At 48.6% G+C, this 22761-nt stretch overlaps 1 protein-coding gene across 3 annotated transcripts in view; it reads left to right on the plus strand.

Annotated features, from left to right (window-relative positions):
- Positions 1-22047, plus strand: part of BICDL1 (BICD family like cargo adaptor 1) — a 66881-nt gene extending 44834 nt beyond the window's left edge. The window contains exons 5-13 of one of the 3 annotated variants that reach the window (XM_031057451.1): positions 3085-3201; positions 3874-3885; positions 5258-5404; positions 6314-6493; positions 7172-7390; positions 8483-8626; positions 11692-11822; positions 14411-14531; positions 17909-18097. In XM_031057451.1, the coding sequence (XP_030913311.1) occupies positions 3085-3201; positions 3874-3885; positions 5258-5404; positions 6314-6493; positions 7172-7390; positions 8483-8626; positions 11692-11822; positions 14411-14531; positions 17909-18097 (1260 nt within the window). Of the gene's footprint in view, positions 1-3084; positions 3202-3873; positions 3886-5257; positions 5405-6313; positions 6494-7171; positions 7391-8482; positions 8627-11691; positions 11823-14410; positions 14532-17908 lie in introns of all 3 variants that reach the window. The other 2 variants (XM_031057450.1, XM_031057452.1) reach the window with 2 other exon arrangements.
- The last annotated feature ends 714 nt before the right edge of the window (positions 22048-22761 follow it).

Consider the following 22761-nt stretch of genomic DNA (forward strand, 5'->3'; position numbering starts at 1 on the left):
GAGGTTACATCTTCACTGATGCCACAAGTAAAAAGAGCATGTTAGAAGTAATCAGTGGGGAGCTCATGGTTTAAAACACACATGTACAGGTGCACACCACCAGCAGTGCTGAGAACTGAAGCAGACACTGTCTGAATATACACCATAAAGCCTGAGAAATACTGGACACTGTCAAGGTGGCTTTCATAAATTAATGCAAGCTGATGTTAAAATCTCTATTTTACAAGCAATTAGAAAGGGTAGTTTGGCAGCAGGATTAATAACCTCTGAAACAAATGTAGCATGACAAGAAAGATTCCGTGACCAGAGCTCAGCTCAGAAGACTTTGTTTCATGTCTAGAAAAACTGGATGAAGACTGTTCCTAGTTAGCCTGTGGAGGGAAACACAAAATACAGTCATTTCTGTTTACTTCTACTAAACAGCTGGTCAGAGAGTATTTTCTGCACTGTGTGAGCCTAAAGCAAGTGTTATTTTTACTTCTCTCTACTGCATGAGGTAGGATGCAAGTGGTGTTCACTGAGGTGACACTGTGACATCCCATCTGCCTTTAGGGCTCTACATACTAACAGTAACTGAGTCCTTTTTTCCTTCCATATGGGTTATAATTGTGGCAATGAGATGTGTGAGCCTGTGAGCTGGGCAGCACATGGATACATTCCAGATGATGATTTAATGCTGGTGAATACAAGTCTTACAGTCCTGCAAGCAGCCTGGTACTGGAGAGGACCTTTGAGGTCAATTCATTTCCCTTCTGTCACAGGCAGCCCTCTGAAAGAAGTTGCATGATAAAGCGACCCAGCTCCATTACAAAGTTAATTTTTTTGCCACCATTTCTACTACTGTAATGGTGCAGGAAGAGGAATCCTACAGCAGGTCCTTGGAAATGTAGAAGTCTTCCTATTGCCAGCCTTAATATACTCTTATCCGGTTTATTCACATCTTTATTTTCTGCCAAAATTGTGCTTCTGCTTAAATAGCGCTTCTCCCTTCTGTGTGCTCATCCGTGATGTATTTATAGGGAGTCCTCTCTCAGCATTCACTGCATGAGATAAAACAAGCCATCCTTTTTTTAGACTCCTTTCATATAACAGACTTTCCACAATCTGAATCATCCTTGCAGCTCATCCCTTCACCTGCTCCTGTCTGGCCATGGGGAGCAGAACGAGCAAGAGCAGCTATATATTCTCCTACCAGGGATTTTTACAATGCCATTAATACTGCCTTGTTTCCTTAGTGCTCTGTTATACATTTATATACTGTCTGTATGTAGAATTCTTCAAGCATATAAATTATGTTACACAGTGAGCTATCAAATACTGGTGTGTCATCTCCTCTGGGGCCACTTGTGCTCCTTGGGAGTGTGGTCAGCATCTTGCAGGCAAAATCCTTCAGTGCTTTTCATCTGGTGCTTTTTCATCCTTGATAGCTCCTGCAGAGTGTTTCAGCATGAAGATGTTTCAGCAGTCATTACAAAAGCAAGTGAATCATTCAGAAAAAGCACAATTCATCCATCTTCTTTAGTGTCACCAATTAATAGCTGCTCAGGATGCTTTGCAACCTATAGTTGCTTAAGGGAAGAAAAATAACCACCCCTTTCCTATAGTGCTATGCTGTCATTATATTCTGTGTATCCTGCCCAAGCAAGGAAGCTTTATTAAATCCATTTGGCAATATGCAAAGGGTTCTGATACGGGGCTTTAAAGAAGAGTGAAAAAACAGTATAAAAAGGGAACTGAAAACCAATTGGTAGGCAAGGTTATTTCTTTTTATTGGAACCCCATTTCTCTTTTAAGAAGCCAGTGGTCAGAGCCTGATTTGGTGGCCACACTTCTGTCTGCTGCTGCCCCTCCAAGCAAACAGTGCTGAGGCCACCGGTTTCCTCCACTTGATGGAGCTGGAACAGCCTTTTACTTCATGCTTCTGGTTTGGAATATTTTGCTGCAGAGTGTGCAAAAAGAGGGACCATTTTTAAAAGGGAGCAGCGTTGCCTTTGTGGGCAGCTCAGGCTGGGTCTGTGTGCTCATTGCTCCAGTCACAAGCTGCTAGAGCAGAGTCATTGTACCCTTTGGTGAAGCTCTGCCTTGGGCACTGTCAGAGCACCTGGAAAAAATCCAGACCCACATTTGCCAGACCTAAAGATGCATTCCCCAATCTGCCCACAGCTGCTGACTCCAATCCCTCCTCCCATCTCACCTCCCTGTCTAAAGCACTGTGGCTTTTGCCACTGGCCACACCCCAAGCAGGACAGCAATGCCACCTCTTGAGGGGAATCAGCTCAATCCCAGCCCATGTGGCATAGTTGGAGCTCTGTGCCTAAGTGTAATGGAACCTGTTGGAAGCTAATGAAAAAGAAAACTATCAATTTTGCTGTCTCTTTAGGGTTTAGTCATAAAAATCTTACGTTGTCTCACAAGCCTAAACAAGTGTGTTCACATGTAAAAATCAGCCATAAAGCTGCCTGGAGAGTCCTTAACATGTCTAAGCTGTCATTTGTAAGGGCTGCCTCAAGCCTGGATCCTGCAGGTAGGAATGACCTTTCTGCTGTCCTCAAACCACCCTGCATAAGTGGGGCATCCCCACTTCACAATGGGAAAGAGGGACAAGCCCAGGGATCCTTCACTGACAGTCATGTGCAGTGGATGATTCTCCATCTGGCCTTGACAAGAGCAGGGAATCAAAGGCAAAGAGTGCTTGTTATATTAGAGCAGTGCCAAAGATGTTGAGAGGTTAAGAGAGTGTAAATCTAATAGGAGTGTTTCCTGGTCTTCTCCTCAACCCCAGCTAGGCTACAATTTTTAAGGCAAAGTGAATACCTTTAGGACACAGGAGTCACCATGGTTTTTTTGCAGTGAAAAAAATTATGGGCTGTGTCCTCTTGGCTGCCCCAAGGGAAAAATCAACATGGTTTAAATGGCAGCTTTCCCTAGTGTCTGTCCAGGATGAGATTTTCACTCACCCAAACTCTGCAGAGTTCAGAGTTTCTGCTGAAACTGGGCTTGTGCAGAAGGTGTATCTGGGTGGGTTTCCCTGGGCAGGAGGAGAGGGCTGCTTTTGGGGTAACTCCAGCTGGTGTCTCCTTGCAGGCGTCGGAGGTGGAGCGGCAGCTCTCCCTGCAGGTCCACACCCTTCGGGAGGACTTTCGGGAGAAGAATTCCTCCAGCAGCCAGCACATCGTGCGGCTGGAGAGCCTCCAGGCCGAGGTGAGTCACCTGCATCCCTCCTGCAGAAAGCAGCCAGGGCTCTTGGAGTTGTGCAATGACCCTCTCTGAGCTGGGCAAACAATCAGCCAGTGGAGCCACCACAGGGATGGCAGCACTGGGACAAAGGACTCCCCCAGCAAGGATTGCTCCATGGTGTTCTGGCTGGGCTGGCTCACAGCACCTTCCAGTGCTGCCTCAGCCACAGCATTCCTGTGAAATAAATGGATGAGAAGGATGTTCCAGGAGCCAAACCATGGCTATGCTCCTGCAGGGCGGCTGCCCTGTACAGACTAAACTCTGGTAGGAATGGTGGGAAGGTCTGCCAGGGTTTTTTTCCTCTGTTCCTCATGCTTGCAAAGAAAGCAGCAATCCTCTCTTGCCTCTGAGCCATGCACTTGGGAAAGCAAGAAGCCCCTGCCTGTTTTAACTCAGGTTCATTTGCAGGAATGAGACAACTTCCTTCCTTTCCCCTTCCCTGACAGGCTCACTGGGGATCACATAGGCAGGAACTAGATGGGTAGAAGATGTCCAACTCTACTACCCAACCACTTCTTTTATTTAAAAGCTGTCTGGAAAAGCTTTTCCTAAAATCTCTCGATTTCTTTTCTCCCGCTCCCACCTGCTCCTTGCTGGTCCCTCGCCTTTTCTTCCCTTCCCCTTGGTGTGGAGCAGCAAGTCCTTGAAGTAAGTATGGAGGCTTGGAAAGGGTTTGCCTGCACATACATTGCTGTCACCATGCATGCCTGTCACCATGCATGCCACACCTTGTCTCCTCACCTCCTTCCTGTCTCTTGCTTTCCAAACCCTTTCCCCCTGTGCCTTTCCCATGGTCCAGGGCTCATGGCAGAGTGGTGGTTTTTATGTTGTATCATTATTTACAGCATGTTCATTACTCTGCCTACCAAATATGAAATCTTGATACAATCTCTCCATTAAATCTCTTATTTTTCTTTCTCCAACCCACGCAAATCATGGTGGTGGTGGGCAGAGACATCTCAGAAACCATTAGTCACCTCAGAGCAGCTTTCCAATACCTCCAGCAGCCTTTACTCTACAGAAATAGCAAGTCCACATACTTGGCTGGTACTCCTTTGTGCAGCCAGATCTTTCCAGCAACCTGGAAAGCAGCAAAGAGACAAGGTCCCAAAGAGGCCAAGGAAACAGTAGGAATTTGCTGAATTTGTCTACACTCCATGAAATGAAAGGAAACCATAAGGAATATTTAGGGTTATGCTGGACTGGTGGATGGCTGGCATAGCAGACCCCAGAGATCCTGTGTGTACTAATGTGGGAAAAAGCTCCTTCTTCTTGGTTAAACAGAAGAAGTGACCTTGGCTAGTGCTGATTCATCCCTTGCACTGTTCCCAGCTAACTGAGTCACGGAGGGTTTGTTTGGCAAACTGTCCCTTGCCTGAAATCACTGCCCTTGACAATTAAAAGAAATGAACCAATTTTAAAGGCAACCGATCACTGGGAGGCTAAAAATAAGCACGGCACAGAAAGGAGTCTACACAATTGAAAAGACAGAAAAATCCCTGGTGGGGACCTGATGAACACACACCAATTAAGAACAGCAATGGGCAGTGCTGTGGCACAGCCCTGCAGGGAGCAGGATCCCACAGGCTCACCTTGGATCCCGCTGGCTCACCCTGTGATCTCCAGCCCCCATACAGGAGAAAATGCCACCATCAAGACCAGCCAAAAAAGTAACCAGTTCTTCCCAATCTTTTGAATATTAAGGTTCAAGGCGTGGCCAGGGGTGGTCTCCACTTTATATTGATTTCAAGGAATATCCTTGCATGTTCCTGCCTGCTCCCTGACCTGCCAGTGCACACCCAGCCCCTTTGGAACAGGCCCTGCAGCCTGGGGAAGGAGCTGTTTCCTTTCAGAGCTTTCCTAAGCTTTAAACCACGCACAGAGGTAGTTTCTCTCATACAGGTACCGAACATCTGTGTACATCCTTCTGCTTTTTGCTGTTTCATTTCTCTCCTGGGAATGTGGTGTCTCTCCTCTCTGCTCCCTGCTAAGTCTGACAGGGCCTCTCTTTGCCCTGCAGATCAAAATGCTGACGGACAGGAAGCGGGAGCTGGAGCATCGCCTCAGTGCCATGATGGAGGAGAACGACCTGCTCCAGGGAACCGTGGAGGAGCTGCAGGACCGAGTCCTCATCCTGGAGAGACAAAGCCATGACAAGGACCTGCAGGTGAGGAGGCAGCAGTGAGACAGGGAGGGCATGGGGAGATGCAGTAAAAGTCATGATTTGGGGTAAAATTGGCCATGAACTGGGAGACAGAACAACTAGAGGAATGATATGACTCAAGCAAGAATGGCAGCAAGCAAGGTCCTGGGTGTTCCCCATGAAGACAGGAAACAGGAACATCAGTGAAGCATCTTGACAGCAAAGAGCAGCTTAGGAGGGAGATCTGAGCAAGGAAGTGGGGCAGGGTACTGGGGGAATGAGGTAAATGCAAAAAGAATCAGAGGACTCTGGTAACAGTTCTCAAAAGGGGCTTCTCTAGATCCTGGTGTTCCAGAGGGCAGTCACTGGCCTCTTAGATCCCAGTGCTCAAGTGGTTTCCCAACAATCTCCATTGTGTTCACAGCCAGGAATTGCCAAATGTCACTCCCCAGAAAACGAGCTTGGGACCTCTGAGGCTTAGGGCAGAGCAAGGTTTTTCCATTTCACTTCTATGGTTTACCAAGCACTGGATCCTCAGCTCTGCAAAACAACCCTGAATATTTTTTCCTAAAAGTATATATTTTTTTTAATGTAGATAGCACTTTCTCTTTGGATCCACATCCTGCTGTGTTGTTTTCAGCAAATTTCTTTACCTGAGTCCCAACTTCTTCACAATGTTCTCCATTTTAGTGCTGATTAATCTGCTATTTTTATCTTTCTGGATATTCTGGATTCTAAACAGTGCCTAATGACACTTGGAGATTATTAAGCTCCAATAAACAGCAATACCAGCCAAGAGTACTTTCCTCCTGGCTGGAAATCCTGTTTTGTGTCACTCATTCCTCCCTCCCAGCTCCCTCACAAACCAAGAGATTGATCCAGTCCGTATTGCCTCCATTAATATTTCTCTGTTTCCTTGATTTTCTTCCCAAGCTGCACCAAAGCCAGCTGGAGCTCCAGGAGGTGAGGCTGTCCTACCGGCAGCTGCAGGGCAAGGTGGAGGAGCTCAGCGAGGAGAAAAGTCTCCAAAACCTCAACACAACCAGCACATCCCTGCTCTCTGAGATAGAGCAGAGCATGGAGGCAGAGGAGTTGGAGCAAGAACGAGAACAGGTATTTGCCCTCCAGACTCTGGGAAAGCCCATGGGACTCTGTGACCAGAGCAAAAGGGAGTTTAATGCGTTTGATCTGGATTTGGAGCTGACAATTGGGATGGGGGTGTGGCATCAACACCCTTTGAACATATGAAAGTAAATCTCTGCATCCATTTCCAAATCAACACGGCAAATATTTGTGAGGGCTGTCAATCCCACACTGCACTTTGTGACCGTGTTCACAGGGATCCGAGGATTAGGGAAGAGATGAGGATCTCTTCTGTTTCAGAAGACTCCATGTTTCAGAAGGCTTGATTTATTATTTTTTATATATATTATATTAAAACTATACTAAAAGAACAGAAGAAAGGATTTCATCAGAAGGCTAGCTAAGAATAGAAAAAGAAGGAATGATAACAAAGGCTTGTGTCTTGGACAGAGAGTCCAAGCCAGCTGACTGTGATTGGCCATTAATTAGAAACAACTGCATGAGACCAATCACAGGTCTACCTGTTGCATTCCACAGCAGCAGATAACCATTGTTTACATTTTGTTCCTGAGGCCTCTCAGCTTCTCAGGAGAAAAAATCCTAAGGAAAGGATTTTTCCTAAAAGATGTCTGTGACAGCACTTGGCCATGGAGGGAGGCTCTCCGTGGCCCTGACAGCCCAGGCTAATGGCAGGCTCTGTTGTTGCAGCTGAGGCTGCAGCTGTGGGAGGCGTACTGCCAGGTGAGGTACCTCTGCTCCCACCTGCGGGGCAACGACAGCGCTGACTCGGCCGTGTCCACCGACTCCTCCATGGACGAGTCCTCAGAAACCTCCTCAGCCAAAGACGTGCCCGCCGGGAGCCTGCGCGCCGCGCTCAGCGAGCTCAAGAGACTGATCCAGAACGTGCTGGACGGGGCAGACTCCACGGTAAGGTGGTGGCACTGAGAGGCCTTGCCTTGGGCACATCTCCAGGCCCACAGCTTGCTGCAGGTGCTGCTGGATCCTGAAGGCCCTGGTGTCTCTCTGTGGCACAGGGCACAGCCCACTCTTTGTGTCTCAAATGGTCAGCCAAGAGCCAAGCACGTGGGGTTTCAGCCTGAAGTGTTCAGACCACCTAAAGCTTCAAGCTCACACAGCTGTCATTGGCCTGGGAGTCATTCTGGAAAATTAATAAAAGTAGGCTTACTTTGAGATTTTCAGTAAGTTAGAGTTTCAACGTGGAAATATTGCAGGTTGTCTTACACATCATGGTTTGGTTATTTCCTTTGGGATTTTCCTAACCTTGCTTTATTAGCAATAGTACCATAAAAACATCATAACCCCTATGTTGGGAGGTTCTGTCCTTGTGAATGGTCATTGGTAGAAATGTCTTGCCAGGAGCTGCCAAACTCAAATCCATGGTAGGTTAAGGGTTTTGCTGGCACAAGATGATGTCTGTAGGATGTGGTCCCCAGACTGCTGAGCAAAGGGGGTGGCATGGAAGGACCACTCAGCATCCACAGAAGTGCAGAAGTCCACAACAAAACAACCTCACTTTTTGTTGTGGCTCAAATCAGGCCTGGTCCCATTGCCTACAAGCTGGTTGCATTGCCATTAGGGTTTATTTGTGGTGTTGTGGTGAGGAAAACAGTGTAACCCCTGCAGGGGGCTGTGAGGGAGTACTCACCCTCCTCATTTAAGTGCCCATAGGCTGAGTATAGAGATGAAGTTGTATTTGTTAAATAAAATGTGGACAGTCCTGTAAAAGGTCCACAAACAGAGACTGTAGCCACGTGGGCTACCAAATGGGCAGTAGGTCTCTGTAAATTTGGTTTATGCCAAGCTCTGCGTGCTCTTTGCATCATGTGTGGAAGCACTACCCTTGGTTGTGGAGGTATGTGGAAACAAAAAACTCTGCCAAAGTCACATTCACATTTTCTTTTTCAGTGTTTAGCACTCTCATCCCAAACTGGTACCAAATTAATACAGTTGCCTTTTTTAAAGTGAAATCTGAGCAAGAGATTTCTCTCCCGCTCTCAGAGCTCTCGGCGAAGCGACGACGACACCTTAGAGGAACAGATCAGGAGAACCAGTGAGGATTCACGAGCCCTGAGGGAATTAATGGAGGGAGAACGGGGGAAACTGAGGCAGAGTTTGGAGGAGCTGCAGCGACTGCACAGCCAGGTTAGCACCTCCCACACTTTACATGTGGTCTTGTAACAGCAGTGTTCATCCTCCAAGACATGCCTTCCATTAAAGAGACCAGCATGATCAATAACCCAGGAGGATTTAGGCCAAAATGGTTGGATGAGGGAGATTTGTTAAACCAAATGCAGATGATTTAAGCATTTAGGAATGAAAATTTCTGACAAATTGTCTGGGGCCCATCTGAAGCATCATCTCAAGCAGCCAGACTTCCTATAGGCCTTTCTCGCAGTCCACTTTTTAGCCAGTCTCTGTTACTGAAATTCTTCTCAGCAGAAGACCTCAAAGTACAAGGCTTCTTGATATGGGGTACTAAAACCCAAAGGTATCCAGGCTGACCTGAATTGCTGCACTGAGCCCTTGTGAGGGGTATGTGCACCATTCCATGGATATAAAGGTGCTGCTCTGCTGTGCATGGAGTGGGGCTTGACCTCTTCCACAGCAGCACCACAAACCCTGAGAAAAGCACTCCCAGAGAATCCTAATTGTGGCCAGGCTGGCACCAGGCAGCACCCCAGGGACCAGCTGAGGCAACCTCAACAGCAAGGAATGGCCCACCCCAACACCAACTCCATACCCGAGCACAGAATCCCATTGCACCCCCACCCAGCATCATCTGTGTCTGAGCCCTGTGCCAAGAGCAGGAAATGGACACAGGCATCCAAAGAGGTGCTTGGCAGTCCTTGGCTCTGTGGGACAAGACTCCAGATGCTGGAGGGGATCTGGAGGCTGCAGCAGAAGCAGCAGCAACTGCACTGGAGCATGGAATGGGATTAATGTCCTTCACTAGTCTTCCCAGTGCTGTATCACCCTTTGGAGAATAAATAGGAAAACTCTTCAGAAAGTCAGCACAACCTGGGGTGTGACAGCCTTGTATAGGGCTGTGGGAGCTCCCACCATGGGACCAAAGGGAAAAGAGTGAGAGCATCATTAAATATCCTGGCAGTGGTGGCTGTGTTTGTGCAAGGGTGGGAAATGTCCTGCTTCCACAGCAGCTGATCAGGGCAGAATGTGGGAGGGGAGCAGCCCTTCCCCTAGGACTGCTCCTCTCAGCAGTGTGGCCACCACAAGAGACACTTCTGAAGGTTCAGCCTTCTGTCCCCAGTGAGACACTGCCCTGGCTGTGCAGCTGCAGTCCTGTGCACCACACACAGCTTCCCTTGCCATCAAACCCACCTGAGATGGAGGAGACAAGGGCTCAACCTCTGCAACCTGGCAGTGCTGACAGAGACCTTTAGACATTTATTCACAGATTTTAGGCTCGACTGATCTCCCCAAACTCTCTAGGCAGGAGGGACCAGAAGACCAGCCCTGGATTGCAAGTCTGGAACCCTGGGTCTGCTTTTAGGGGTCCCCAGCTGCCAAAGCTCTGAATATTTAGGAGGCAAATGGAGAACTGCAGTTCTGTTTTCTTCTCACACCTCTGTGTGGTGTGGAGAAAGATGGGGCATAGCTACAAATGCAGCAGCCATTACTCTCAGAGAGGAACTCCAGCCTCCCACAGCCAGTACATGTCTCCCACAGCTTTTGCCTGTTATCCAGCCTCACACTTGCTGCAGGTTAATAATTACTCTCACCACCTATTTAAGAGGCAACATCGTCTTCTGTTCAGTGCTACAGAAAATTGATGCATGTGGAAATCTGGTCCACCCGGGGGAAGCAGTGCTCTGCTGCCTCCTCATCCCTCTGTTCTGGCACTGGTATTGATACAATCAAAGGAGAGCTGCTTCTAAATGGCTTTTAGGATCTTGTGGCATCTCACACACATTCATTGCTCCTGCCCAAGAGCACAGTGAGCGGGTGGAGACAGGAGCCATCCCCTTCTCTGTCTACACTGAGAAGCTATTTCACAACTTCTACCTGTTTGTTTCCTCCCATTCTTACCTGAAGCCCAGACAGAACCAATTAAAATCCCAAACCTATCCCCAAACACCATGTTTTGGGCCTCTGTATCCTCTGTCCCCTGGGATTTCTGTAGAAGTGCTCAGCACCTTTTACATCACCCCATCACCACTGCTCTGTGTCACATCATTGCTCCGAGGTGCTCCCCATGTAGGGCTGAGGGAGGGCACAGCTCCCCAATCCCTGGCAGCCCTGGCACAGCTCCCTGGTTCCCTGGCAGCCCCAGCACAGCCCCCCAGTCCCATGGGGAGTCTCTGCACACACAGGGTGCAGTCACACCCTCCTCCCCCCGGCCCAGCCATGCCTCACTAACAGCAGATCCTCCCACACCCTGGATGTGATCAGCCCTCTTTGACTGTCTGCCCTCTATTTAAAGATTTCTTTGAAGATTCAAGCACTACTGAGCTGCATTTAGAGGCAGGAGGTGGGTCAAACGCTGGAAGGGTTTCCAGGTGGTGGTGTAGTGTAACAGAGCATGTGTGTGCCCTAGACAAAGAAATGTGTATGAAATATTGTGAAGCTGTGCTGATGAAATCCTTGCATGATTTCACACCCTATTAACTCACTCTGCACAGGACCAAAACCATAGATCATTTCTCAGACTATTAAAGACTCCAGACATATTTTAAAGTCTAATTAAAATTGTAAGATGTGCCAGTAACACCTTCCATGGCATGAAAGAGAATTTTCACATCCTTTGTCTACAGCTTCCTACTACTGCAGAAGATGTAATGGTCCCTTCAAAAAATATTATTTGCTGGTAAATTAGATCAGAATTATAACAGGCAGACTCAAAGGATGTGTACAAACTGCTTGGAGAGGGACAACATTTCAGCACTGATGCCATAGTGTCAGAAAAGTCACAGGTGGGTCCTGCCCTGCACAGTTTTCATGCTATTTCTGCATGTTACTGAGGCCATCCTGGTGGCACATCTTGCTCAGGTGAGCATCCCAGAGCCACTCAGCACCTTTCAGGGAGGGTGGCACCAGCACTAACAGCCCCACTCAGCAGACACAGCTTTTTCTGCGAGCAGGGGATCTCTCAATCTGCAGGTTGGCCCGTGTGGCTTTCCCCCCACACACACACTTGTGGTACATTTTCCCGAGCAGCCCTGGGTTTCACAGCCTCCCTGTGCCCGCAGGTGACGCTGCTGAGTGTGGAGATGACGACGCTGAAGGAGGAGCGGGACCGGCTGCGCGGCACTGCCGAGGACAAGGAGGCGAGCGAACGGCTCCTGCAGGCCATCAGGGACCGCGACGAGGCCATCGCCAAGTGAGTGCCACCAGCGGCCAGAGCCAGGCGGGGCGGCACTTGAGGGGTGCCATGGCAGGAGATGCCTCTGGAGTGGCTTTCTCCTGCTCTCCACAGCAGCTGTGACAAAGTGCTGATGTTGGGAAATGCTGCCAGGAGCCTGGGAGCAGGGCAGGAGATAAAGGCAGAGCTGCCCTGGCTGGACTGGGGGCATTTAGGAGCATTCTGTGAGCCACGTTTGTGCCATCCCTGGTGCTGCTGTGAGTCACAGTGAGGAGGAGAGGACTTCAGGGAGCCAAATGCAAACACTAGGTCTGCCCTATTTGTCACATTTTTTTCCTTTCCTATTCCAGAGAAACAGCCCTGCTTTCCTGACCATCCCCATTACAGCCTGCCTGGGCTTCTTCCCTAAGCTATTCCTCTGGTCACTCCCTCTCCTTTCCTGTTCCAAGGGGTTTTTTTGCATCTCCAGTCCTGTAATTTTCTGGTCTTCCTTTTGGGATTCTCCCACTGGTTTGGCTCTTTATTTTGCCCATCTTCCTTACAGATCTGTGCAGTTCTGGTCCCCCATACCCCAAATCCTCCTTCCTCAGCTCTGTCCTTGGGCTTGCCAAAATGCTCTGCGGAGAGGGACAGACACCTTTACCCCTCTGTGCTCTGCTAGAAAGGATTCATCTGATAATCCCTTCAACAAGCAGGTGGGCCAGGACACCACCAGTCCAGCTTCTTAGGGGAAAAGCCCTGGACAAGAGGAGGAGCAGGAGAAGGTTGCACCTCAGAGGGTGAAGGAGCTAAATCAGCCTGCGCCATCCCTTTTTATAAGTGGCTGGATCGCCTGTGCTGGCCCTGCTGGGCTAGCTGGCCACCAAACTGCCACGGCTGTGCTCTGGAACACCTCCATCTGTTGGCAAGGAGCAGGAGCATCCCAGCTGTGTGCAGGGCGGGTGTGACGTTCCGGTGCCTGTGGGTTGCTGGCTCTGCCGTGGCTATGGCAACACTGCTGCTGCCATCAATCCTGGAAACATCCACCCAGCAGCGGGGAAGCGAACAAAAGGCTCTTCAGGTGCTCAGAGCACAGCCCGCAGTGCGAGGGCACAGCTTCTCCACTTCACTGGGACCCTGCTGGACCAAGTAGCAGTATTTGGGGCTGGCTGTCCTGCAGTGCAGGAGCTGTGGGAATAGGGCACGAGTGAGGGGGATGAAGGGGCAGAGAGTGGCAGCAAGGGAAAGCAGACAAGAGCATCTTGTCACTGAAGTGAAAACATCCCTCCCAGACCGAGTGGGCTGGTTGCTGCCTGGGGACGCTCGTGATTTTCTTCCCACCTCACAGCCCAAGGGTTAAGTTGCTTTTGTTCAACCCATCCCCCCCAAAAATCCGTAACTGTGAACAGAAATAAAATCACTGCCCGAGGCAGACATCTGGTGTGGAAAATTTTTGCTTGAAGCTCAAGTTTGGCAGCATGGGAAGCAATAGGAAAATAGGATCCTTTCAGAGGAAGTGTTAAGCAACCAGTACCTGGAATATAACACCTGGAAGTGTTAAGCAACCTTGGAATATTTGTGTTTATATTCTGGTACCTGGAATATAAACACAAATTCCCGAATTGCTCTTCTGCAGGGGAGCACAAGGGAGCTATTACAAGACAAGGAATGAGCTACAGTTAATAAGATGCAATTATTTCTCTCGAAAATGTTTGCAAGGAAAGATGGTTCCCAGCAAGTCATGTTACACTTTCCTATCACACAGAAGTTAATTGAAAACTTAAGCTTTGTGCTCACCTCTGTGCTCCCAGCAGGATGAGCAGCATTTCCCAGCTTGGGCAGCTTAGGAAATTGCTCCATCCTAAAGGACAATTCCTTTCCACAGGCAAGGAGCAGCTGGAGCATCTCAGCCACTGAGCATTTGGGGCTCTTTGGGTAACCTTCTCCATGGTATGACATGCTCAATGGCCCCCAAATGTCTGGGAAGAAATGCAGAGTTGTTCCCAGGGGCTGGGATAGCTCCACTGAAATTGGGAGCTTTCCTTAAGGATTTAATTCAAATCATTTTGAAAGTTTGTCATTCCTGAAAAGTATATGCTGTAATAAGATCTCTTCTTTCATTTCTTCCTTTGATCCTTCCTTCAGTCAAGTCCCAAGTGAAAGCAGAATTGTGCTCTTTAAGAGATTTTTATGTTTGTTTTATATTGCAATTTATTGATCGAGCAATCAGACACGAGTCATTTCATTTTTAGCACATATCATTTTTTTTCTATGCATGTAAACAGAAGAAAAAGAGAAAACATTTGAATATAGATTCTACCTTGTTCTAGATCTCCATTTTATTGGCAGATCTTGCACATTATCCAGGAACACTATTACCTTACACAACAGTGTATCTGATTTTTTTTCAGTATTCTTCACAGTGTGCATATCAAAAATCTGCTGGTTTTAAGGTAAAGATGTCAAAAGTTCATCACTCAGTTTAATAGATTGTTCAGAATACAATAGAGATGGACTTCTTAGGATGTGGGGACTTGCCAGTGAAAGACATAAATTGTAGATTTGTTTAGATATGCCTGTTTGTTTAGAAAGAAGGAGGTGCCATGCCTGGACTTCTGTCCCTGCAGGAAGAATGCCGTGGAGGTGGAGCTGACCAAGTGCAAGATTGACATGATGTCCCTCAACAGCCAACTCCTGGATGCCATCCAGCAGAAGGTGAACCTCTCGCAGCAGCTGGAGGCCTGGCAGGTGAGACGTGACCCCACTGTCCCCCCTCCCTGTGGGTGTGTCCTGTTCTCTGCCTCAGCACCCATGGATTGGGTGTTTGGGGGTTTTGGCTCTGCAGGAGCCAGTGATGCTTGTGGGGTGCCGGGGGAGCTGCCCCTCTCTGCTCTGACTCTTTTGGCAGTGAGCAGTTAATTCTACAGCTCTAAACTCATTTAAAATGGAGAAGCAGACTGTGCCTTACATGGGAAATGTGCGTGTTGCTCTGCCCTGGGGTGGGGAGGGGTCTGTGCAGGAGGTGTCCCCAGGCAGGCACACCCTGGTACACGTGGGCACAGCCTGTCTGTGCATTTCCATGATGGAGCAGAAAGGTGGGAGAACGAGGTTGTGCTGATTGTTGCTGCACTGTTTACATAAACTCTGAAGATCCATCAAGAAGGAGAAGCTAAAATTCCAGTTCTTCACCAAGGTGAAAAAAAGTCATGGCAGTTCCACCACTGCCCTGGACATGCTCTGCTTGGGGTCAGTGGGGAAAACCCTTGTGAACAGACAAAGATGCCTCCTCCCAAAACCAGCACCAGGGGAGGGCTACTTCAACAGAAGATAGAGCAGACTCAAGAGAAAAGGTCTGTGTCATTTATAGTGATTTGTTGCAGACCATGCAAGCCCCCAGCTCTACTAAAACCAGCCTGACCAGTAGAAACCTTTCCCGTACAACCTCGCTCCTGTTTCAACTCCACTGTGTTTTCGTTTCTCTCCCTCTCTCTCTTTTTTTTTTTTCCCTTTTCTTTTCTTTTCTTCTTTCTTTTCTTTTTCCTGCTTACAGTTTGCTTCCTCAGGGCTTTTTACTATCTGGCTCCTTTGGTTTCTGATCTAGTGGCCTTTCTCAGTTCCTGTACCAACAGCTTTAGTCGTACACCCCTCCTGCCTTTGAGGTGAGCTCCCCACACCCACCATCCCCTCTCCATCTGCTGCCACCATCACCCACATCCTTCTCTGCCCTCACCATCATCTGGCAAGAGGGGCCAATGGGGGTCTCCATCACCCACCAATATTCTGCCCACCCCCCCATCCCAGCAGCAGCCAGGGGCAGCATCCTGCACCCCATGGTGAGGCTTTACCAGGGTCCATGGGCAAAGCCAGGCTGAAGTGCATATTTTATTAACCCTCTCTTTACACATATTTAGTACCTGGAAAGGCTCTTGAAAGATAGACTGGGATTTCACTTCTCAGCCTCATTGTCCAGTGAGTGACACTCTGCTCTGCACAGGAACTGTCTGGATCCAAGTTCAGTCTGGATGGGTGCTCTAAAGTTAGGCCTACTTAGTGCTGGAATAAACCCAGTTTAGGGGTTAAGAACAGGTCCTGTTGCAGTAACACAGCAACCCCAGACCTGCTCCCATCAGCTCTCTGAGCTGAGGCTCAGGCCACTTCATGGCAGTAAGTTGTCTCCAGCATACTGACCTGAGGTGTTGCTACACAGCAGCAAAAAAGTTTCCAGCCACCTCCTGTCCCCTCAACAGCAGCTCAGCCACAAAACAAGTGGGGTGATTTATGTATTTTGGGGACTGTTTTGCAAAGGAGTTTGGAGAAAAGTTTCTGATAAAATAGGATAAAAGTCTCTGCTTTAGCTGGGCATAATTGGATGCTTTAATCTGGTAACATTTTGCTTTTGCACACTTCTAGTCCGCATTTCACCAAGGGCTGTCAACAAGATGACAGTGTTCTCTAAGGACATAATCATACAGGCTGCAAAATAAGATTCAAGCAAAAAATCCTCCCCATCCAAATGCTTTTCTCTCTGACTCACACATCTGACAGACAGGGGCCCAATGCAGTGCACTCTCAATAGTGCATACTGTATTTTTATATATATATATATGATATTTTTGTGTGTGTATATATATATATATATAAATATGCATATAAATCCTTCTCATCCCTTGTTGTATGGTCAATCAAGGACACAGATCTGCCATGCAGGAGCCTGGGTACCTACTTCATTTAGCAGAAGAGGTGCCTTCAAAATCCAAGTGCTGTACATTTTCACATGGCAGCTTCAGCTCTGGAAACCTGTCTCACTGATATTTCGTACTGATGCTCACCTCAACCTCTTCAACTCTCCCTCTGCCTTTCCTCTCTCCAGCCCTGCTCTAAAAAGACCCAAAACTTCCCCAGTCTGTGTAGCTCTGCACCCTCCTGCTCCCACAGGGGAAGCCCCCATACTAAATTCAAGTCCAGGTCATGGCTATTAATCCTTTTCCCTGCAGAAAATGCTGCAACAAGAAATCAGCCATTATTAAGTTTCCAGTCCCAGCTGGCTGATTTGATTCCAGTCCAGAGCAGCTGGGGCACCTGCTGGGCAATGGCAGCACCTTCCCTTCAGTCCTGGGGCTGCCCTGACTGGCTGCCCCTCACCAGGTGCTGAATGAACAGCACTTCCACCACTCCAGCCCATCCAGAGTATCCTGACAGTGTCCTCAGCCCTAGTCAGGGACCAAACTGCTGGGGAGTAGTTGATTCCTCCTGTGGGGCTAGTTTGTGTACACACATTTTCACTAAGCTGTAGCTTAAATATGCAATTACAGGAGAAGCAATGGGTCTGAAAGTTTAAAATCTGTAAAATTTATAGCCAGGTTTTCAAGGAACATGTTAGCACATCATTAGTGGCAACAGAACTGGGTAATTATTTTGTATAAAGGAACTTCACTGTGCTGCAAACACGGACAAGATCAGAGCATTCCTGGTACACCTGAAAAGCCACAGTTCATGTTGAGCTGTCAGTCAGAGCTCCCGCTGCTATGGTGGCTCTAGGGGAAGGAAGGGGTCTAAGGGATGAGCTCAGTTCTGTTTGGTGAGTCTGGTGCAAAGCCACGAAGGGATCTGGTGGGCCCACACCTGCCCCAGCCCCTCGCCACCTTCCCCAAGGAAGCCCCAGTGACAGTGGCCATGCAGCAGCTCTGCCACCCCTGCCTGTCCCCTTGCTGTGCACACAGATCTGCTCAGCACAGATCTGCTCCATCCTTCTGGCCTCTGCTTTCAGCTGCATTTGTTCTTCTTCTTTATTTCTCCCCAAAGGAGATATCTGCAAGCTGCAGGCAGCAGAGAAACGCAGCTTAGGGGGGGCACAGAGTCCCAAGCAGGCACAGAGCTCCTGTGCCAGACCACCTGAGCAATCTACCCCTCAGAACTGTGTGATTGATCTTCCTCACTCCCTGAGAAGCCTCATGGCAGCGGGCACAGCTGAGCCTGCTGTGGGGTGGGGACGCAGACCTGTCCCTGCTCCCTCATCCCTGCTCCATCTCATCACTGCACGTTCCATTCCCATTTCAGCCACCCCACCCCAGCTCCCCTTGGGCAGCAGCTGCCACTAACAGCCCTGTCCTGTCCCTCTGCTGCAGGATGACATGCACAGGGTCATTGACCAGCAGCTGATGGACAAACACCCGAAGGAATGGAGCCAGCTTGCTTATTCCTTCTCCAGTGGCACCAGGCGGAGCGCCAGGCCCTCCCCCAGGCCGGAGCAGCAGGGGGACGAGCCCGGCGGGGCCGAAGGAAACCGGCTCTTCTCCTTTTTCAAGAAAAATTAATTTGAAAAAGAGAAAACTCTCCAACAATTCCTTCTTCAAGATGGGGAATGGGGCAGCTGCCCAGCTTGCTGATGGACCCAAGTCTGATTCACTGAGTAAAAAAGAAGGGGGCAAAGGAGTTAACCCTTGAGACTCTGCACTATTTACACCGCACCTGGTCGGAACCAAATGTTTACATGAATTGGAGATTTGCAAATTGACAATGTGATTCTAGTAGAAAGAAACTTTTCTTATTCTATATGTGAAGTGATAAACTTCAGGGTATATTTTAGGCGCTTTGACACAGTCCAGTTTCTGCTGTGAAGAATTCTCTGATTGTCTTAAAAGCATTCTTATGCTGGAGAAGGAAATAAGCAGCCCCAAGACAGAGCAGTGCAGGGGATTGAGAACTTCTGTCACAGCGAGCAGAAGGGGAAGAAGAGAGCTGAATGCAAGAGGACAGAAGGGAGCCATTTGTATCATCCTGGCAGCTGTGACATCCTTCATCCATCCCACTGCGACTGGAGTCACTCTGGCCCCAGCAATACCATGTTTTGACAAATGTAGCTTTCTCTGTGGTGGAAGCTGAGCCCTCAGTGCAGTTCCTGCCTGGGCACCATCTCCCCTGGAGCTCTGCGTGGCCGTTCACCCCCGCTGGGATCCAGGCTCCTCACAGCTCAGGGCAGGGGACAGATAGGTGGTGTCACTGTCCTCTCCAGCTCCCTCCTGTTAGAGGTAAGAGTTGCAGGCTGTAGCTACACAGATTTCTCCCCAGGAGACTGACCATCTACAACAGATTACAGACTGGATAAAAGTTGTGCATGTTCAGTCCTGGGCACCTGCTGTTCCTCCAATGGCCAAAAGTAGTTTGGGAGCTTCAGCAAGTCACACACCTTTCCCCAAAGCCATACACATCTCCCAAACAGAGTACGAAAACTGTCATTTTAACTGGATAGGCCCCCAAAAGCCTAACAATTCACTGGAAGCCTACTCCCAATGATGTCAGTCAGTCTTTGACAGTGGGTTGGCAGACTCCATCCTCAGAAAGCACATTGGCATCTGCCTTCACTGAAGCCAGAGGCTGTCAGGGTGTCTACAAAGCTCTGGAAAGCCTGCAGGTTACTCTGCCCTATGCAGTAACGCTGGCTATGGCCTGACAGAAAGGAGTTTTGTCCCTGCCTGCGGGTCAGTTGCTACTCAGCCCTTTAGTGAGCAGGTAGCCAAAGGTCCTTTGGATCAAAGATGACCAGAGCCTGCTTTGCATGACTTGATCAACAAGAAGGAACGTGGCTTTTTTGGTGTATTCCAGCACACAGCAGTGCTGGAAACCCTGCAATACTCAACTAGGGACCTGCCCTCTGCACTGGATGGGCACTTTACAGCTCTTTTATCCGTCTGCCATCATAAGCCAGTGAGGAGCACCAGGCTCAGTTCAGAGATGTCCTGCTGCTGTCATGCAATTTTCACACATTCTCCCAGCTCATAATACCCACGGGCAGGCCCCAGTTTGTTTCCTGCTGCTTTCAAAAGGCCACCACCTACGCTGTCCCACAGCAGACAGAGCTGGCTGCACCTTCAGCCCTGCCCTGCTCAGCAACTTCGGTGCTAACACACCATCCCACAGGGAGCTGCTATCTCTACTCACAGGAACAAGTTTTCTGCTAGAACAGGTACCAATCACCTTCTAAGCAGCAGGTGAGAGGCTGGTGGCTTGGGTTTTAGTGTTATTCAGCTTCCCTGTGGGATAGAACATCCATAATACCTCAGTACAAATACCCTTTCTGCCTATGAAGATTTGAGCATTCCTGTATTTCCTTGTTACATGAAACCACCACATTGGTATGAAACCATCTTGCACTCAGGCAGCTCTGGGCTGCAAGGAGCAGAGTGCTCTGAGATTGGCCATGGTAGTGAAGAGCTGAGTGGTGAAACCCATCTACATGAAAGCAATGAACCCTGGATTGCAGAGCTTGCTTCAGGAAATGCTCTGGCAAAGCCCCACCAATACGGCTTGATGCTTCGGGGAAAGGCATCAGGAGCCTCACAGGCAGGGAAGGAAACTGAACCTTCGCCTCTCCTTTCTAGGCAATGCTCAGCTGTTGAGTATCTGCTTGTAGCCACTTGGGCAAGCGAGGGGAAGGGCTGCAGTGCAGTGCCACGTGCTCTCAGTCCTCATCCTCCCATCCTGCCTCAGCTCTGGACAGGGCAGGGACACGAGGCACGTGCTCAGCATCTCCTGCTGCCAGGACTCAGTCACACCCACATGCATTACCCCAGCCTTGGATCCCTGCAAAATGAGGCGTGGATGCCAGTGACACAGTGACACCTGTGACACCCGTGACACAGTGACACCAGTGAACACTGAGAACAACGCTCTATCACAGGAGAGCCACGTGAACATCTCGGTCCTCAGGGACCTTTCTTCTGCTGTCAGTTGTCATTTCCCAGACCCCACCAGCTCTCTTCAAGCCACATGCCCAGCTTTACCCCAGTGAGGATGAATGGATGGATGGTTGGATGGATGGATGCAATCCTAAGGCAAGGGCCTTAAGTTACCCCATGAAGATGCAGTAATGAGATGAAGAAAGGTGCCTTCTGCTATGTTTGCTGAGGAAAGTGACTCAAGTGGTTGCAGGGGTAGGCACAGCACATCTCTTCATTTAATGAGAATCCTTAATCCCATTGCAATTTTATTTCTTTTACAAGAGTGGCAGAAGAGATTGCCAGAGGAAAGTCTGCATGTTCTAAGGTGCCAGTTGGGTATGGTTTCTTCAAACAAGCCCCTTCACCCTAAAGACTTAGTTGCACTACTAAACCCAGAGATACAAGAGAACTGGGTGTAATGAACTGGACAACACACCAAAGGAGACCTCCTCGTGCTGAGCTGCTACTCCACAGGAACAGAAACTGCCTTAACACAGCAGCTAGGTTTTGTCTTCTGTCTTGAAAAACCTCACCCGTATTTGTCACGTTGTGTTTTAACAAGGTCCCGACTGCTTCACTCTGTGCTGTCATTAACTCACTCCCCTCCATCCTGTCACAGCCTGGAATCAGCCTTGCAGTGCTGCTTGGAAGACACTTCACTTGTGGCACTTGACTCTTCCAGGACACATCCACGGTGAAAAGGACACATCAGCTCCAGGAGATGAGATGGAGGAAGCACATTAATCCAGCAGGTACTCAGGATCCCAAAGGAGATTTAATGAGTGGGATCAGCAGCTCTAAACACAACCCTCAGCCTTGCTTTTGAGATAATGGTAAATAAAACAGTAGTGCTGCACAGTCACTGCTCAAATATTGCACAGAGAAGAGATGCCTGCTGAGATTAAGGTTACAAAGGACTTTCCCACAGGTAACTGTTTGGGCAAATGTTTATTATGCCAGCCTGAGGGAAAAGGGATCAGTCTCCCCTTCCTAAACTCTGCAATGGAAGCAACTGTAAACAAGGAACAAATGTAATGAAAGGCAAGTCACTAGCACTTTATCTTCATACAAACTTAGATCAGCAACTTGCCATGGAGATGAACAGTAAATCAAAAAGTTACTGACAACAGAGTCATTGCAGAGAGAGCAGGAAGTGAGGCTGCAGGCAGGGCCACATGCACTTGTCCTACTTAGAATGGTAGATTCCAGATATGCCTCTCCATCAGGCAAACTCTCTACTCCCCACTCGGCTATAAAAAGCAAGATTGTTTGAACCAAAAAGCCAAGAAAGGAAGTGTCTGGGTGCTGCAGCAATGATTCCCTTGGATTGAGAGGGAAAAAGCACACAGCAGGGACAAGCAGAAAGAATGTACCTATAGATATGTACATATACCACAGTGCTGTAATTTTTGTATGTAGCAGTCATGTAAATAAATGTATGGTTTTTATAAGATACATATTATAAAAATCTATAAAGGCATATTTTTAGTAAAAACAATGCTCTACTTCTTTTGTAAATAGTTCTCTTCAGAATAAAACATCATTTATACGATACTGTCTCAGCTCTCACCACTTTACTGTGCCCAGCTGCAAAACAAGCTCAGTTTTTGAACTGTCATTTAACACCCAACAGCATCTTTGGTGCTGCATCATCCCATGAAATTCAGCCAGGTACAGCCCCTGTGTGTGCTTAGGGGAGAAGGGGCCAGGGCAAAAACACCTGAAACATTTGCATCACTTGGCGTTCAGGAACACCTGAAGGTGGGTAAATCATCCCACCTCCCAGCCATTGGTGTCCTTTACTGGCCCTGGAATGGAGGCAGACTCAAACTGGAAGGAGTTTAGACAGCAAACACAGACAGTGACAGACCCACTGCTGGCAGCAGGCCATCCACAGGTCCCCAGGAGTCCCCTGCAGCTGCTCCTCCTCAAGGGCACAGACACAGCCAAGGCACCTTCCCAGAGCAGGAGCAGCCTGGGCAGGGCAAGGGGATGCTGAGGGCACAGCCACAGCTGCAGTTCCTGCACAGATTCATTAAACACAGAAATTTCCCAGAAAAGTGAGGAGAGACTCCAGGTGATTTTTACTCACCTTGAGAGAAGGATCTTTCAAAGCTCACTCAATACTTTCTGTTGAGCAGAAAGACAAAAGATTACAGCACAATCACAGGCATCTCACTTCACACAGAAATAAGTTACCCGTTCCACCTTCCTCTTTCATTCAAACTAAAATAGCAACTAAACATTTGAAAGCATTAATT

Source organism: Geospiza fortis, unplaced genomic scaffold, assembly GCF_000277835.1.
Source record: "Geospiza fortis unplaced genomic scaffold, GeoFor_1.0 scaffold408, whole genome shotgun sequence".
Classification (NCBI taxonomy): domain Eukaryota; kingdom Metazoa; phylum Chordata; class Aves; order Passeriformes; family Thraupidae; genus Geospiza; species Geospiza fortis.